This window comes from Seriola aureovittata, chromosome 15 (assembly GCF_021018895.1).
Source record: "Seriola aureovittata isolate HTS-2021-v1 ecotype China chromosome 15, ASM2101889v1, whole genome shotgun sequence".
Lineage (NCBI taxonomy): Eukaryota > Metazoa > Chordata > Actinopteri > Carangiformes > Carangidae > Seriola > Seriola aureovittata.
In genome coordinates, this window is record NC_079378.1 from 5,107,998 (window position 1) to 5,124,579 (window position 16,582).

A 16,582-nucleotide genomic window follows, 5' to 3' on the forward strand; every position below is an offset into this window, starting at 1 on the left:
AAAGCAACTGCCTGATGTTTTTCCATTGGGAATTGGGAAACTGGAACCTAAAGGTGATGTCAGCAATGAGACACTTTTCTTCCAGTTCTCATTGGATCTCCGGCACTGGACGTCATCTTGACTTTCTTCTGTGTGTTGGAGACTGACAGTGCAGCTTCAGGACACGTAGCGGATGTGGTACTTAGAAGGTAAGCGAGTTAACTCCACAGCAGACGCTGAGACTGCACACTCAGTTACTCATTCAGTTAAGGTAGAGAAAAACCCAGTGAGACAGTAAGACTCCCTCTGTCTCTGTCAAGGAGTTTGGCAACTCCTGGCTCAGGTCAGTAAAAGTTTACCTTCCCAAGTCTGTACCTGAAAATAAGGTTGATATATTTTCTCCCCCAGAAGAATATTGTCTGTTCTTATTAGAGTCTCTGATACAACCGTACAAGCTGAAGCTTCAGTGCACACGAGCTGCCCGCCCGATTACACTTTCTTTCCTTTTTTAGAGCATGTTACTGGATAATGCAGCCAGTGAGCAATTCTGCTGCACTGTAGCAAAGGCCCACTGCAGGCCAAGAGACCTTGCTGCGCATGAAGGTTCAGAATGTGTCACTTCGCAGAAGTGAGGGAATGTAGGATGGAGAGACTGCAACAGGAAGGAAAATAAAAGAGTTAAGGAAGCGAGGGAAAGAGTGTGGGAGGTTAGAGGTCGTGTAAAGGAGAATCAGTACGCTTGTGAGAGGAGGAAAATAAGCAGTGAGTGATGAGGAGGATTGAGAGGGGTTAGTGAAAAGACAACAATTCAGTCTAATAATCACAAAATAAAGCAGCTTTAGCAGATTCTGATGCAGATAATCATCATGATTTGGTGTTACTGGAGTGTCTTCCAGACGACTAATCAGCTGCACCGAGTTGTTATTCTCCGTCTTGGTTTAAGGTGTTATTTACAGTGCTTTGTGAGGCCTTTGAAAACAACATTTAATTCATTATCGCAGCACTTTATAATGACTGTAAACAAACAAGACCAAGGTTGAGACAAATACAACCTGCTGTCTCAAGCCAGTGATGCTTTAAGATGATTTTTCATAAATCCTGTCGCTGTCTGTCTAATCTCTCCCTCCGCAGCGTCTTGGCACAATAGAGTTTGCCCCAGTCTCGCAGGCAGCTGTTGGCAATGGTCACGTTTTGTAAATGGCACATGTCCAGGTCGCTATTTTGCAAGTCACAAAGTAGTTTAATTTAAATCCTAAATTCCTGAACTTTGGGTTTGAGTCTTAAAGAAGCCAAAATGTGATCAATTTTCATGCCATCTCCAAATGTGAACACCAGCTAACACTATTTATGACCATGAGTAAGATAACATTACATGTGAAATGTTGTACATGCCCATGTGTGAGATTTCAAGGTCAAGAAACAAACTGTCACGCTCAACTTTTAAGCCAACATAGACGAGAAGTCCTACAGGTGATCAGGTTCATGGAAACGTCTACATTTCTATGGCAACCGAGCAAACAGGACCTTGCGTTAGGAGGGTTTTGTCCACAAGAGAAGCTGATGTTTTCATGTGTGATGTCTTACATTTAACGTGTGAAATATCTGAAAACAACACGTGCCTGTATGTGAATCCATTAAGTGATAAGCGTGACCAACATGGACTATCAGCACTGACACTTTGACAACCAATACAGGTACCCATGAGATGAGACGTAGGCTATTTTCAAAACAAAACAAATAATGAATGAATCAATTAAGATGTGCATAAATACATGAGCAGGAACTGCTTTTGTTTGCACTGCTTGGCCTGTATTTGTTTGATTTTCCTTTCAAACAGAGGGTAACAGTGCAAGCTGCATGCTACTAATGACTACAGCCCACGTTATTGAGTTATTTGGTAATTAAGCTTAGGCCTGAAATTAAAGTGGTAATTACTTTTTGTTGTAAAAACACAGCATATTTCATGTTTAAATAGCACCAAGTCCTGCGGCACACTGAAAACACAAAGACTCACAGTCCCTAGTGGTCAGTGGATCAGCAGCCTCAATAACCTGCATGTGGCACTATCAAGTATGATGAGAGCCATCTTTGTCCGCAGTTTCCTGCTTCCACAAACAACTACAGGGAAAAGTAATGAAAATTACACGCTCTCTGTAAATCCAAATGACTGTCAAAAAGACAGTGAAAAGATTCACCTTCAGAGAAATGTATTCCTCTGGCCTGGCTGTGTGGAAATCAGAGCGGCACAAAAATGGCCCACGAGCGGTTTTTGATTACTGTTTTCACCAAGGCACAAAGGACGCATAGAAAATAGGTTGGAAGAATTGAGATACACAGTGCAGAAAAAAGAAAAGAAAACAGAAAAACTACACCAATTTGTTTGAAGCAACTAGTCCAACTGTTGATATTCAGGCAACAGGGAGCAACTATATAACATTGTTATCCGAGAATTATACCTTATGAGACCGTCGGCAAACCCTGAGGCCTGGAAACACCGGACAAACTGCGAACACCATTCAAAATAACGAGGTCTGAGAAACACATATATGATTCCTCATCTGCAGGGTTGTGCTTTGATTGGCTAGGCCCTTTACAAAAAAAACAAAACAAAAACAAATGAGAGGCACTAAAGTGCGGATTTAAGACACATTTTCATGTCAAAATAATATACCATCTACAGCCCATTATAGCTCATCGGGGATCTTTGAAAAATGAGGCTGTGCGAGATGTTTTTTCGAGCACTCTAGGTCATTGGAAATACCTTCATTCTTCAAACAACTCCTTAAACACACCATTTGTATTCAGGTTGGGTAGAAATGGATTTGGTCTATGGTGATGTACTCCAGCAGCGACGACAGGAGCCACCCGCGTGAGTGTTAATGCTCCCATTAAACATTTCCTAAATGAAGGGTTGTGGGCCTGTTTGTTACTGCTCCATGCATGACAAAAATGCAGGGATATTTTAATGAGCCTAGGTTCCTTAACCTAAGACCGCATTTTTCATCGGGGTCCTGGCGCAAACAACCTTAATCTCCCACTGGTGCCATTTTTCCCACATCTGAAGGTGTTATATCTTTAAGGCCTGTAGCCAACACTTCATTCGTTTTTCTTATTTTTATTGTCTACTGGATTCCTTCTATGGACAAAACATTCTATAATATTGACATGACAACCACACAATTGCCCTGGATTCCTTAAAATGGCAAGAATATAAACATTGTACAAGAATAATCGCAGTATAAAAGGTCACAGATATTATGAAAATACACGGCTGTACTGCACACGAAGCAAAAAAACACTTAAGACAGTTAAATGGAAAACATGACCAGCGTTACCGCATCAACAGATCAGCAGCCTCCTGGAAGTACAGCTGCAACAGCAGTTTAACTCTGACCATCAGTTTGAATCCAGAGCAACATCCCAAATTACCTGCTTATTAGTCCAAAAACATCATTACCTGTCTGAAAGTGCAGCCAATATTCACTCTGAGAAGACTTCTGTGTTCTTACTCAAAGTCAAATTACGCCATCTTCCAAAACTTGTTGTAAAAAATGCGTTCCGATGGGTATGACACATACATGACAACCTCGTAGATCAATTTGCACTTGAGAGGCTCAAGTAGCCTCAGAGGTACATTTCTGCTGTGTGCTTCAGCCAGAGAATCTAATTGGAGCAAAACAAGCAACTACACATAAAATCCTGGAAAACAGAGAAGAGGCTGGACCGCTTTTTACTTTCTAATGTTTGAGACTGTGATGTTCCAGGCACTTTTGCACTTTGTTATAATGATTCCTCTGGCAATTATCTACAAATAAGACATCCAAAATATATTCCACTGCAGCGGGCCGATTCCGACTTTGCTCCTTTTTAGCAAAGGACAAAGATGAGGAAACAAAGGAGAGTGAAGACGTTCTCCCTCATATGTAATATACAGTTTTCTCCATGACGTTGGGTCACAGTATCATCTCATCGTAGTTACAGCAGATGAGTTGTGAGTGAGCAAAATAGTAAATAATGTATGAGGAAAATATGAATAACCTTCTCTAAAATATGTGTGAAAAATGTGCTCAGGCTATTGTGGAAATACCTGTTGCCATTTTCATTTTACCAGAACAGAAGAACTTTTACTTTAAATAAATGTTTATTTAAAACCTGCCCACTTCAGTGTAACACGGTACTCTGTCATCACATGCAACATCCCACTGAGAGAAATAATGGTAATGTGTGATCGGTTGTGGGTCTAAATCATGGAAATTAATTTGTTCGGGTGGTGGGTGGGTGGTGGGAGGATGATTTAAGCATACATGCAAAGACATCAGAGCCGTCACTACTATGTGCACAACAATTAGAATGTAAGGGTAAAAGGTGAAGCAGGAAGTTGGTTTCTCTACTGTGAGGAACAGCTAATCATTTTACGGTTCTTTGAAGTAAATCTGTCTCGTCTGGGGTTTGTTTACAACCTCTCCGATCATCTGACCGCTCGTGTTTCTCGCCCTTTCTGACGTCTTTAGTGTTGAGTACAGTGTTATTATTCCACACAGCTGAAGCTATGAAAAATAAGACCCAAGTTGCATGAAACTGTAATTTCCACATGACATTAAATCAATGGTAACTGTATCAAATTGCCTGAGGCCTCACCTTCGGTCGGGCAGGATGGGAACCCTCCAGCCTTTGATGAAGCTGAGATTGTTGTCAGAAAGTTCCACCTGCAGGGGAAGTTTGGGCACCCAGACCGTCAGCTCCAGCGGCGCGCTCAGGTGCTCGTAGCTGAAGATAACCCTGGCGTTCATGGAGCCCCGCGTCTCCTTCCCGTTGACGAACACGTAGTCGCAATTCAAAGACACCTAGGACAGATCAGGGTCAGAAGTCAGAGACCATCTATATGGTAATGGTCATGTCAGTGGCGGAGGATATAAGTGATGTGTGATGATATACAGCACGGTACGGCTGCAGCTGTCAGCGCCACGATTCATCACGCAGCATTTCAAGGTTGATACTTTCAGCAAAGCAAATACACAGCGGGGAGTAAGATCTTTTAGGGATCTGAATGTGATGTGAAAGTTCGCGGCACATAAACCATCTCTGCCGATACTTCCACTTTGACTTTAAGGACCGGCTCACCCTAATCTAATACAAAAAGAAAGAAAAAACCTTTATGATCTACTTTTGCAGATTTTGGTTTTATTGTACTTGCCAGTTTTTAAAAAAAATCTCTCTCTATACAGTTTCCACCCTCAATCTAATAAAATAATGGTGCATGAAATGAAAAACAGTAACTTCTCTCCACCTCTATCTACTGAAACAGTCCCAATGAAAACTCTTCTCAGTGCGGTCTGGTGATTGTCCACAGTGAGAGGAAAGATCATTTCTCAGTGTTTCAAATCTTTCACCACAAACAAATTCAACCACAAATTCACCTGCACCGAATTGTGGCAGAAACCTCAGACACATACATCTGAAAACCAAAATACTTAAATGAGAAGATGCTGTGTGTTTTATTTGTGATTTGGGTGAAACGGCTCTTTAAAAAGAGGCTGTGTGTGTTGATGTTTAGCACGCTGTAGAGCAGCGCCTCTCAGCCGTGTGCCACCGAGGCTCCAGAGTCTGAAGGTTTTAATTCCATCCAAACACTGCAGCAGCTGATTTTACAGGCCTTAACCGGAGACGTGGAACGAATCAGTGAAAATCAGCTGCTGCTCTGTTCGGTCCGAGTGAAAACCTGCAGACTCTCTGGCCTTGAAGGCACAGTGCGGAGAACCACTGCTGTAAACAACGCTTACTGGCTGTGGGCTATTCTCTAATTTAATTTGCATCTTTTATGCAGCCAAATTACAGCTTCTAAGTAACCCAGTGTTTGTTAAGCGCGTACAGTGCAAATTAGCCATTCAAACCACGTCCTAACCCCACCACCTCGCTTGCCGATTCTCTGCATAATGATCTATGAACAATTATACGGACACGTAATATGCCAACAAAAGCTTTTAGGCAAACACACAATTCATATCATGTGACGGCTGTCAGCTTTGTGACATTTGCACACGAGCGTCAGTTCATAACACCTACATCGCACATTAATAAACACATTCAAACATTTCACCTTTGATGTGACGTCGGTGTAATGTGATATCATTTGTGACACAGTGCTGACACAGAGTAAGAATTCAGTACATGGAAATTTCTAAATTTAAGTCTTAACAAATGCCATTTTTAACTTAAAGTCATTCTTTAGCTTTCCCATCTAGTCAAAAATCTCCAGCTCAATTTTAATTATCATGAATACTTGTCCCCCTCTAACGCTAAATTATTAACTGCAATGGATCTGGAGGGCTTTGCTTTTGGGCTCCCATCGAAGATTTATCTAGTGGTGGGAGGTAGCTGGCATTGTAATCAGAGGATCTAATCTCCCGCAAATGGAGGTCGGGCTGGCCAGTCTTCTCAGGGCTGAGGATTCATCATAACTGGGAGGAGGTCGGTAATATAATTCCCCCCCTCCATGCAGACAGGCCAGAGTGGGGGAGAGTGGGTGGGTGGTGGAAGGACTTCTTAAGATGACAGTCTTTCCCTCTGGTTCGGTTAATGCAATTTTGCAAGGTTTGACCTTATGGGCCATCGAGTTTCCAGCCTTCGTGTGTTATTGTTCCGTCTGCCGCGTCGTCTTATCTGTGTGAACCGAGTTACAAAAGAGAGAAAAAGGAGTAACTCAACACAGTGACCCTCAGCCACCTTGATTAATCACAGCGCCGCTTGTTGTATGTAGAGACGAGAACATCTGTCTGACATGCGGTCCCTTCTACCCAAAAGACACACACACACACACACACACACACACACACACACACATAGTGCACACACTGAACTGAAAGCGTACCCTGGTCGCCGCACTGCTTCAGCTCCTGCGGCTATTGCTGCTGATAAACTTGGCTGGCTAATTGCAAGTCAAAAGCTGTTAGCAACTCTGGGTATCAGTGGCCCTGTGGGGGCTTGGTGAGGAGGGCTTTCACACACTGAGCCGCCACATGCCGTCACACTGCTGCTAATGCGCTGTGGCATCTTCCATGGTGCCAGCAGATTGCCTGGGTGGAGACAGATCATCAGGACAAGTGCGAGTCCTGCCTTCATTTGGTCGCGCGCTGGTCACATGATGCAGAGTGAAAGACTGGCTGGGTTAATTAAGGTGAAGACACCTAAGGGCCTTTCACACATTTATTCCATAACATTAACTGAATTAATTTCCCAAACGGTTCTAGTGAAGGCAGCAGCTTCTGTCCTTCAAGCGAGTGCTTCAACGCGTTAAAGCCATTTTATTATAATGTGACCATCCACACAGCACCACAGACTCAGAGCAGAGCAGTCCTCCGTTCAGCCACACTCTGGGTGGAAAGCAGTTAAACACATTTGTTCACATAATTCAGTGTTTAACTCGGGCCATAATTTTATTCCATCTTGAGCAGTCAAACTGCTAAAACAGATTCACTGCCGTTACATCATCAGCTTATTATTTACACATGACCTCTTAAAGCAGCGATATGTCAGCGGCAAAGTATTTCACTTCTACAAAGTTGGGAGATTTGCAAGAGAGATAAAAGAAAGCCTTGACCATACACCAGGATGATCAGTGGACACGCATGTGCGTCTATACAACTCCAAGGAATTAGCAGCCACGCTTTACGTATATTATCATATTATATGTTGTTATGAATTTTTGCACCATTCATGTTCAATACACTGGATTTGGCTCAGAGCTGATGTGTGTTAACTGTTGGTGTTTGGCCGGTGTACACCTGGGTAGTGAGGGGTGGTAGAAGTGATCATATCCTCTGTAGGGTTTGGCTAGTTTTACCTAAATAATTTGTCAGACTAAGACTCTGCTTGGCAACCCCACCTTCCCCAGAAAACCGCTGCAATGTGCAGTATAAAAGATGGTGGCAACCTCCTGACAGCAAGAAGAAGAGCTCCTTTGTTTACTGTATTTAGCTGAACGACACGGAAAAGGCAAAAGAACAGGAGGATGGAACCAAGGTTGTGGAATACGGTGCATATATACAATGAGAAAGTGTGTGCGGTCTCAAATGTAGGGCTGCACGTTGACATCTGCACAGGTGTCCATGTGGACCCTCACCGACTTGGGCAGCTGATGCAATTGACGTCACACTGACCCTTGTGGCCACGAGGATTATGGAAACCATGACTCGCCCTTTAGACCCTGCGGCCTGATGAATATTAACATCTTTCCAGCTCCGTACCCAAAATTTGTTACACGGGCTCTGGGGAAGACAAAGCTCCTCCACAGCCCAAGAACTTCTCACATGCTGACTGGCACTCGCCATGACAAGCTGTTCACCTTAAATGGAAAAGCACCAAAGAGCGAAAGAACTTCTAGTGACCAGAGTGAAGGGAAAGTGAAGACTGACACACCTACTCTGATCAAAAGTGACTCTAGTCTCTTAGAGACACGTTTACTGTTTATGTGGACGGGAATTAAAAAAGACAGAGATGACAAGATAACACATTAAACAGTAATGCCAAAATTCATAATTCACAATTCCATTAATAAAACAATGATCTGCCTGGATAAAATAAGCTGAAAATCAACAAGGAATCAGTGGTAAGAGCTGGAATTTGTAATTACAATAAAACTGTAAAGACAATCTAATGTCTCATGTTGATTTTTTCTCCGACTTCCGTCCAGGGTTGTGTGAGGATAAGCAGCAAGACATACTCTGGTATAGCGCAGTATATATTTTTCAACTTTTAGTACGTTGGAAACTTTATTAGACAGCAGGAAAGGTCATGAGACGGGAGGTCCAAGCGCCATGGTTACATAGTATGAGTTGAAGATGCACAAACATCCCGGTCAGAAAATAAGGGGCGTCACAAAAACTGGGCGAAGACATAAAATAAACAATATTGTCACATTTTTTTCTATGTTGGAGTTGCAATAATCCCAAAAGGGAATCAGAAACAAACATTCTGCTGGGATAAAACACAGCAGGTGATGTGTTAAATGTGTAGGTGCTGCTGCGCTCCTTCGCTCTCATTTCCTTTAATTTGATCAAACAGGCTCCAGGAAGAAAGGTGGTTTTCTCCTCCCACGTTTCAATGTCAATGACACACACAACAACGAGTAAACTGGTGCAGAAGAGAAATGGAGCCATCTCGATGACGTTCACATATTCACGCCGCGCGCCGTGTGCTTCTGAGCAGAAACCGCAATTATCCATGACTTTTATTTTCAAATTTGAAATATTCACTAGATGAATTGCCACAACATTCTGCCAAATGGGCTTTCCATTTAGGGATAACATATGTATCAAATAGACGCTGAATGAAAGCTGACATATGGCTAGCATTACTGGGATTGTGACTTGTAGCGGTTATGAAGCTTTTCTGGCTTCAAGAGCATCGAAACCAATGAGTTCATTTAGCTCTGTTAGCTAAATGAGCCAGCCCCCATTAGCCCGTTGTTGGTTGGATTAATGATGTAGAGTGTGAAAATGATCTGTTGTTGTGGAAAGCCGGGACTCTGGAGCCTTTTGGGTGTGATTAATAAAATAACTTTATTTATTTCATACTGCAACGTGATCAATATCCTTTAAAGGTTTGTTCACTGAAGCCATTGTTTATTTGCAGAGGTTTTTTTGAAATATACAGCACATCTCTAATATTGTTGCCTCCACCCTGATACAACAGAGGAGAATGGAATTGGACTCACATCGCTCACAACATTCAAAACAAACCTATTCACCTCCAAACTAGGTTTAAGGCGAAACTCTTAGACACAGATATCTCAAAACCTCATGAAATAAAACCAAAACTACATTATATGTCCGACAGTAATTGGACACCTGAACATTACACCCTGATGTGACTGTTGAACTACGGGCATTACTCTCCTACTAAAGAGTCTTCACTCTTCTGGTTTAATGCTTCCCACCAGAGCTTGGAGCCTAGCTGCAGGGATTTGCTCCCTTTCAGCCACAAGAGCATTAGTGAGGTTGGACACTGATAAGGCCCGGCTCACAGTCGGCGTTCCGGTTCATCTCAAAGGTGTTGGATAGGTTTGAGGTGGGGGCTCGGGTGCATATCAGCCCTTTTTTTTTTCACACAAAGTGGGATAACCTTGTCTTTATGGATCTGGCTTTACAAGGACATTGCAATGTTGAAACAGAAAAGGCTCCTTCCCAAACTTTTACCATAAAGTTGGATGAACACTGCTGTCAAAAATATCTCTGTATGCATTTAGCATTTATGGGAACTAAAGGGCCCAAAAAAAGCAAAACATGAATATCAACCACAGGGTTGATGGACCCTTTAAAATGAGATCTCAGCATTCATGCATTTACTACAACTTCAGTCATTAAAGCCACTTCTAAACTAAGCTGTAGGAATGTTTAAGCACATATTAATTAGCCAACTTCTTGTCTTTTAGATACTAAATTTGGAGCTGCACAGAAGGGAAATGTGTCACACAAATGTGGAAGTGAGGCGTGGAGGAATGAGCCTTCAGCCAGGTACAGTATGTGTGCAGGATGACCACAGGCATGAGATGTGATGTGCAGACACAGGGCCTTATCTCTGCCTTCAGATGGGTTATATGAGTCACAACACCAGGGGAGAGGATGATCAGTGAGGGAACAGGGCTTAGTGTCTGTCGCCTATGATGGCCAGCGAGTGCCCCCTCCTTCCCGCTGACACACTCCCAGCCTTGCCATTTCCCACCTTTTATAACCATAATAATTATTCCTGCACATGCACACACACATACTGTACAGGTAAAGCTATGCACATACTGGTTTGGCTTATCTGAAATAGGCTCTTAAAGCATACTTCAGCTTAGTTATTCCCAAAGAGGAAAGAACTAAAGAAATAGAAAAGAAATGCCAGTAAAGAAAAATGACAGCTTCTCACCTATTTTTACTCTCAAAGTTAAAAAAACAAAAAAAAACAAAAACAAAAAATACAACAGCCTGTGGGTTAGCAAATATCCAAATGAGAAAGCTGGGCTCAAAATAAAGCTTTATTCAGGGAAGACGTCTTTAGTTTAAATGCTGTTTGAGTTGCGGGAGGCTAGCAGGAGATGTGACAAGGTACTGGAAAGCTTTGTGGTGTTTGTATTTTGCACCATCCATCTGTAGTGCTCAGGAAAAAAAAAAATCCAAAAAACACAACAACCAACATGCCGCAGCTAAAACAAGAATGTGATTAGAATAGATCGACATGACTTTGGGCATGAAACTAATGTGTGTGGTACAAAAAAAAAAAAAAAACAACAACAACAACAAAGCGAGGGAGGATTCCTCCTCTGTCAGGCCGACTGTGAATCTTTTATTTCTGTATTCCGGGGGACGTTTTATTGAACTGTCACGACTCGTGTATTTCCTGGGCCTGAAGGGCTCATTTTGAATTAGCCTCGAATGTTCAATGGCAAACGCGCTGAAGCAAGCCCACTCAATATCACATGCGCCTCGTCTTTAATGGATAATGAAAAATGATAGATGACGTGCTGAGGCAAGGCGTCCCACTGCAACACCTGTTCTTTTCTATTGACGGCATAATACAGTACACCACAGCTGGAGCCCCTCCCACCTAAAAGAAAGTAATCCGTACAGGAAATGCTTTTAATTCCCGGTTTTGTTTGTTTTTACCTCTGGTATCCAAGTCTATTTATCTGGACCAGGTTGAATACAAGACAAGACGCGCAGTGTGAGACACAAGGATTACTCCAGTAAACCAGAGTGAAAATATATTGGACATATACTGGTCTTTTAATAAGAACAGACAATAGCCAGTCACAGCCAGTGTGATAGAAGTCCGTGTCTGATTCGGCTTGTTGGCTTCAGTGCCTCAGTCTGTAAAAGCCGCAGTCAAACCTGCCTGACCTGACCTTGAGCTGCTAAACCACCGAAAAGGCTTTCATTAGCCCGACGTCATGTGATGAAAAAAAAAGAAAGGCTTTTCGACACACACTGGTTTTAGATTCTTCAAATATAAGAAATGAATGTGGTCGAATGTAAAGATTATGGGAGAAAATTCGTTTAGTGTGTCTGACACATCAAAGTTGATCGAACTGCGAGTCACGTCTGACCTCCTTCTCCCCGATGCCTGTTTCCCTCCGAGTGCAGTGTGTGCGCATGCAGCTGTTACTGTATTCAGTGTTTTTCAATAGCTGCACAACCTCTGAATAGGAAGGAGATAGACTTGGAGAAATGAGATAAAGTATAAACTGGTTTAAAGAAAAATAGAGCTATCATTTGCCAGATTCTCTGGTTAAAAGAAAAAAAAAATCCCTCTTTATCCAGGGAGATGAGATGAAGTTAGAGTTCTGATAGATTGACGGGGTTTACAGTTTGGAGCATCATGCCTCTGTCAGATTCATTTTGTTCACAAAACAAACATGGCTGGACCGTTAGTGTCAACCTCCTGATAATTAGTAGGCTAAGTGGGTGTAAGAGAGCAGAAACAATCCACAATCAACATCCTCTTTCATGTCAGTATCACCCACTGAGACGTAATACGACCAGAGCCAGGCTGCACTCTTGGCGCAGATTCATGCACAGGCCGGACCAAGCTGCAGCCTACGGGGCCCCCACATGTGCGAGGGCCCAGGATTGGCCAGAATATTTTTCATTTAAAGGGAGAAACATCTAAAAAATTAGGCATGGAGTCAATTTTGTCAAATAATACGTCACTGTTATTAAGTGTAAGGCACAAAAACTAAAAGCTCATTGGCTGAAAGAACAGCGAGACCGAGAGCGACTAAACAAAATCCCTAAGTTGACTGGATGTTTCAAAGATGCAGAATCTCAATCATGACAGTTACATGATGAAGATCCACAGCAGGAAGACTAAGGTTTACCGTGGGATCCTTACCTGTAGACGCAGCTAGCTCTAGTCATGGCAAAGACTAACCACGACCACGCCTCACAATCACCTGATTCACAAAAAGGAGTCTGAGACAGAGGGACTGACACTTCAAACCACCCGTAACACCAGTATGTTGTGTGACCAACACCCTAGGAATTAGCCAATGATGTCGCAGCCTCACATGTTGCTGCGGCGAGGGCACGAGACGCCGCAAATCCCTGCTACCTATAGCTTGGATTCTGCGCGCCGAGATCAAATTAATGAACATTTGGTCATACTGTGTTAAAATGAGACCTGAAACTTATCAGAACAAAGACGCAAGATGTGGCAGCGTCAGGAAGACAACACAAACACCAGAAATGGTACTTTCCCCCCCCACAACCCTGTTCAAGAGGAAACCGGCAAATGTGCCATGAGAATGGTTTCCTTATTCCCCCTCAATTGCACTGTGCTTTGTTTTGCATGTAAATTATTTGGGGACAGCGAGCGGAAAAATGCAGCCGCACGCTTGGCTGAACATGAAGGATCGGAGAGAGCCACGGAGAGGCTATGGTTGCTTATCTTACGCGCTGTGCTGATGCTGGTCGTATAGATACGGAACTTAAAAAAAAAACAATTCGACAGTGAATGTGAAAACTGGACGAGGATTTAAAGAGGGTGAAAGCGGCGAAGCGCCTAGCACAGCGAGGATTTCCTTTCAGGGGACACAGTGAAATTTTTGGCCAACCTGATAATGGGAAATTTATGGGTGTGCTGGAAGTCATTAGCGAGTTTGATCCATCCTCGAAAGCACATATAGAAAAAATATGGCAACGCTGGCGAGGGAACACCATCACACCTCTCATCAACAACGTGTTTAGACTTTATTGAACTGATGGGAGACGGTTCCTCCCAGAGATAATCAGTTACATAAAAGTGGCAAAGTACTTTTCGATCAGTGTCGGCTTCGCTCCAGATGCTGCACACGTTAATTTTGCTCGGCGTGTCACCTGATGGCTGCATCGCACAGGGTTTGTCAGTTCAGGGTCTGTCATTGATGTCCATAACTGCCGAGGATAGGGTTATTATAATGCCGCCAACATGTTTTTTGTTAACCCTTTGGTTGAGTGGAGCACACACATTCAGTGAAGTGGTGGGTAAACCGTGTTACCTGCTGCCTCGAGACGGAGGACATTTTTTGATTTCCTACAGACAATTTTTAATTTTCCTTCCAAATCCATGTCTCATCTGCAGACAGTCACTGCAGGTTTACAGCCTAATGACGACCACAAGAAACAGAGTTTCAGATATTAGATGGTCAGCACACGCGCAGGCAACAGAGGGAATCACGAGTCGCTGCAAAAGTTAGGCGATGACTCGAACCCAAATCTACACACCCTCTTCGCGAAGATGGAAAAACTAGACGAACGCCTTTCTGTGTAACATGTGGAACAACATACTGCAGTGTTTTCACAAGACTAGTACTGCTCTACAGGCAGCTGAATTTGACTTATATCGTACTGTTGATTTGATCAGCTCATTGAGGGATTGTGTCAGCCATACATGTCTCCAACTGTGTCCCAACAGTACAAAGTGGACACACAGAGGGACAGAAAAAAAGGAAAAACCAAGCAGATGAATCCACTGAACCTGACTGTGAACGAGGTAAGTCCAAGGCAACAGTTTTATATCTCCGTCATCAATCAACTTGTTGCGGAACTGGATGGGAGGTATCACTCCTACGAGGATATTGCGATATTTGGATTCTTGAACAATATTCCATCCACCTCTGTAGAAGATCTTCGAACAGGAGCGGCTAACAGGTGATGGATGTGGAGGAAGATTTTGTGGACGAAATTGGACAGTTGAGAGAATTCATTAAAAATTCATTAGCAAAGGTCACTGCTGCAACTTCTAAGAGGAAGGAAACTACAATCTGTGTTTCCAAATGTTGATCTAGCACTCTGACTATTTATGCATCAGGGAGCGTTCGTTCTCAAAACTGGGACCAGTTAAAAATAGACTAAGATCCACAATGGGCCAAAACAGACTTACCGGCCTCATTAAGGACTTCTCTATACAAGGAAGAAAATACCTATATAATTTATATGATTGTGCTGCTGTTGCATTATTGCTGTTATTATTTGCTGCTGCTGCGTTTATTATATATTTACGGCCTCTGTAAGGGTGTTGTGGTTTTGTCTCAGTGAAACAGGCTGTTCTGTACTGCTGCAGATGTTGTACCTGTTGGTTTAGAAAGCTAAAAGCTGTTTCCATCTTGCAGATGCACTGCGATTGCCTTTTTTTCCCCGGTAGCTGTCTCAATGTGTGTGTGTGTGTGTGTGTGTGTGTGTCTGCTGCGTCCCAAGTGTGCAAATGTGGGCTGTGTAATATTCCAGATAATGTCTAAGGTCACATCTCCCTTTCCACCATCATGTTTAATATGATCAACAGTGCAAAATGGCACTGCAGCACTTCACCGTACTGCCTATACAATCCGCCTATAGCGCAATATATTATGATTGTAATTGACTGGAGAAAATAATAACTGCGTAATCACAGCCTCTAATGTGCTCTGCAAGTTGTTGTGATCCCACTTTAATTTGCTTAATCAACTAACCAGACTGGATATTGTACACTTAGCTTAGATTCCCTGTGAGTCTGAGCTGTAATTGTTCTGGATCCTGGGACACCGGTGTTAAATGTGCCTGCAGCCACCGCACCGAAGTCAACAACAAGAAGTGGCGGGTTTTTGCACTACAGGTAAGCAGAACTCTGCGGACAAGATTCGCTTTGACAAATGGTAGATGTGCTGCTTTAAAAAGCATATCATGGAGCTTTTACTGCTCCTTTGCAGCCATATTGATTTATATACAGAGTTTTATGAACATCCATTGATTTTATCTGAGGCACAAGGCAAGAATCAAATCAAGAGTACACATGGAGCAGCCCAAAATGAAGTTTTTTATGCTTTCCTGATGTTGTGACTGTGGTTCCGAGCCACTCTCCAGTATTAGTGGAAGCGTAAAGGGATTACATTTTCTAAATTGACATCTTCTCCCAGATACAGAGATTGAGGAAATCAGGTTCACTGTACCTTAACAATGTCTTCATTTGAGGACTTGCACTGCACAGAGGCTGAGACGTCGGTGACGGCTCCATTCATCTCTATGGAGACCATTTTGACAGGAATGGCCACAGTGCGTCCGGTCAGAATGGCAGTGTTGATAATCTCAGTGTCCTATGGAGAGAACAAAATGGACATGATGTTCACGAAACAGTGAGAGGCAGGAAGTGATTTTCCTTGATGTTTTTTATCAGTGTTACTGATGTCCACATTTAAAACGATTACCACGAGGGCTCCTGGGTCTCCCAGGTGATGCTCAGCGGCAGACCAGAACTCATTTTACTGAGACGCCTTTCATTGCATTTCATCAGCTGACATTTTCATTTCAAGTACACTTTTCTGTTTTTTCTTTTCAGTACACTTAAACTGGAGATAACTGAAATGCAGATGGATAAAAAAGCAAATTCAAAGAAAAGCAATAAGCTTAACCGTACTCATTCTGAGAAATGTGTTTTAATGTGGTCCTACCAGTGGAATCACAGCATCAAGCTTAGATTCCCGGCTAAATAAAAGGCATTGGCATTTACGGTACCGCTGCACAGGATCTGATGCAACCATCCATTATACAGTTTTACTTTGAGCACATTAGCAGAAATCAGACTTGGACGTTAGAAGAGATGGATTTTTTTTGCC

At 42.8% G+C, this 16,582-nt stretch overlaps 1 protein-coding gene across 2 annotated transcripts in view; it reads right to left on the reverse strand.

Moving 5' to 3' along the window:
- Positions 1 to 16,582, reverse strand: part of tmem132e (transmembrane protein 132E) — a 343,793-nt gene that overhangs the window by 22,779 nt on the left and 304,432 nt on the right. For both annotated transcript variants that reach the window (XM_056396861.1, XM_056396860.1), the window contains exons 5-6: positions 15,920 to 16,063; positions 4,618 to 4,823 (exon numbers count right to left, since the gene is read on the reverse strand). In XM_056396861.1, the coding sequence (XP_056252836.1) occupies positions 4,618 to 4,823; positions 15,920 to 16,063 (350 nt within the window). The remainder of the gene's footprint in view (positions 1 to 4,617; positions 4,824 to 15,919; positions 16,064 to 16,582) is intronic.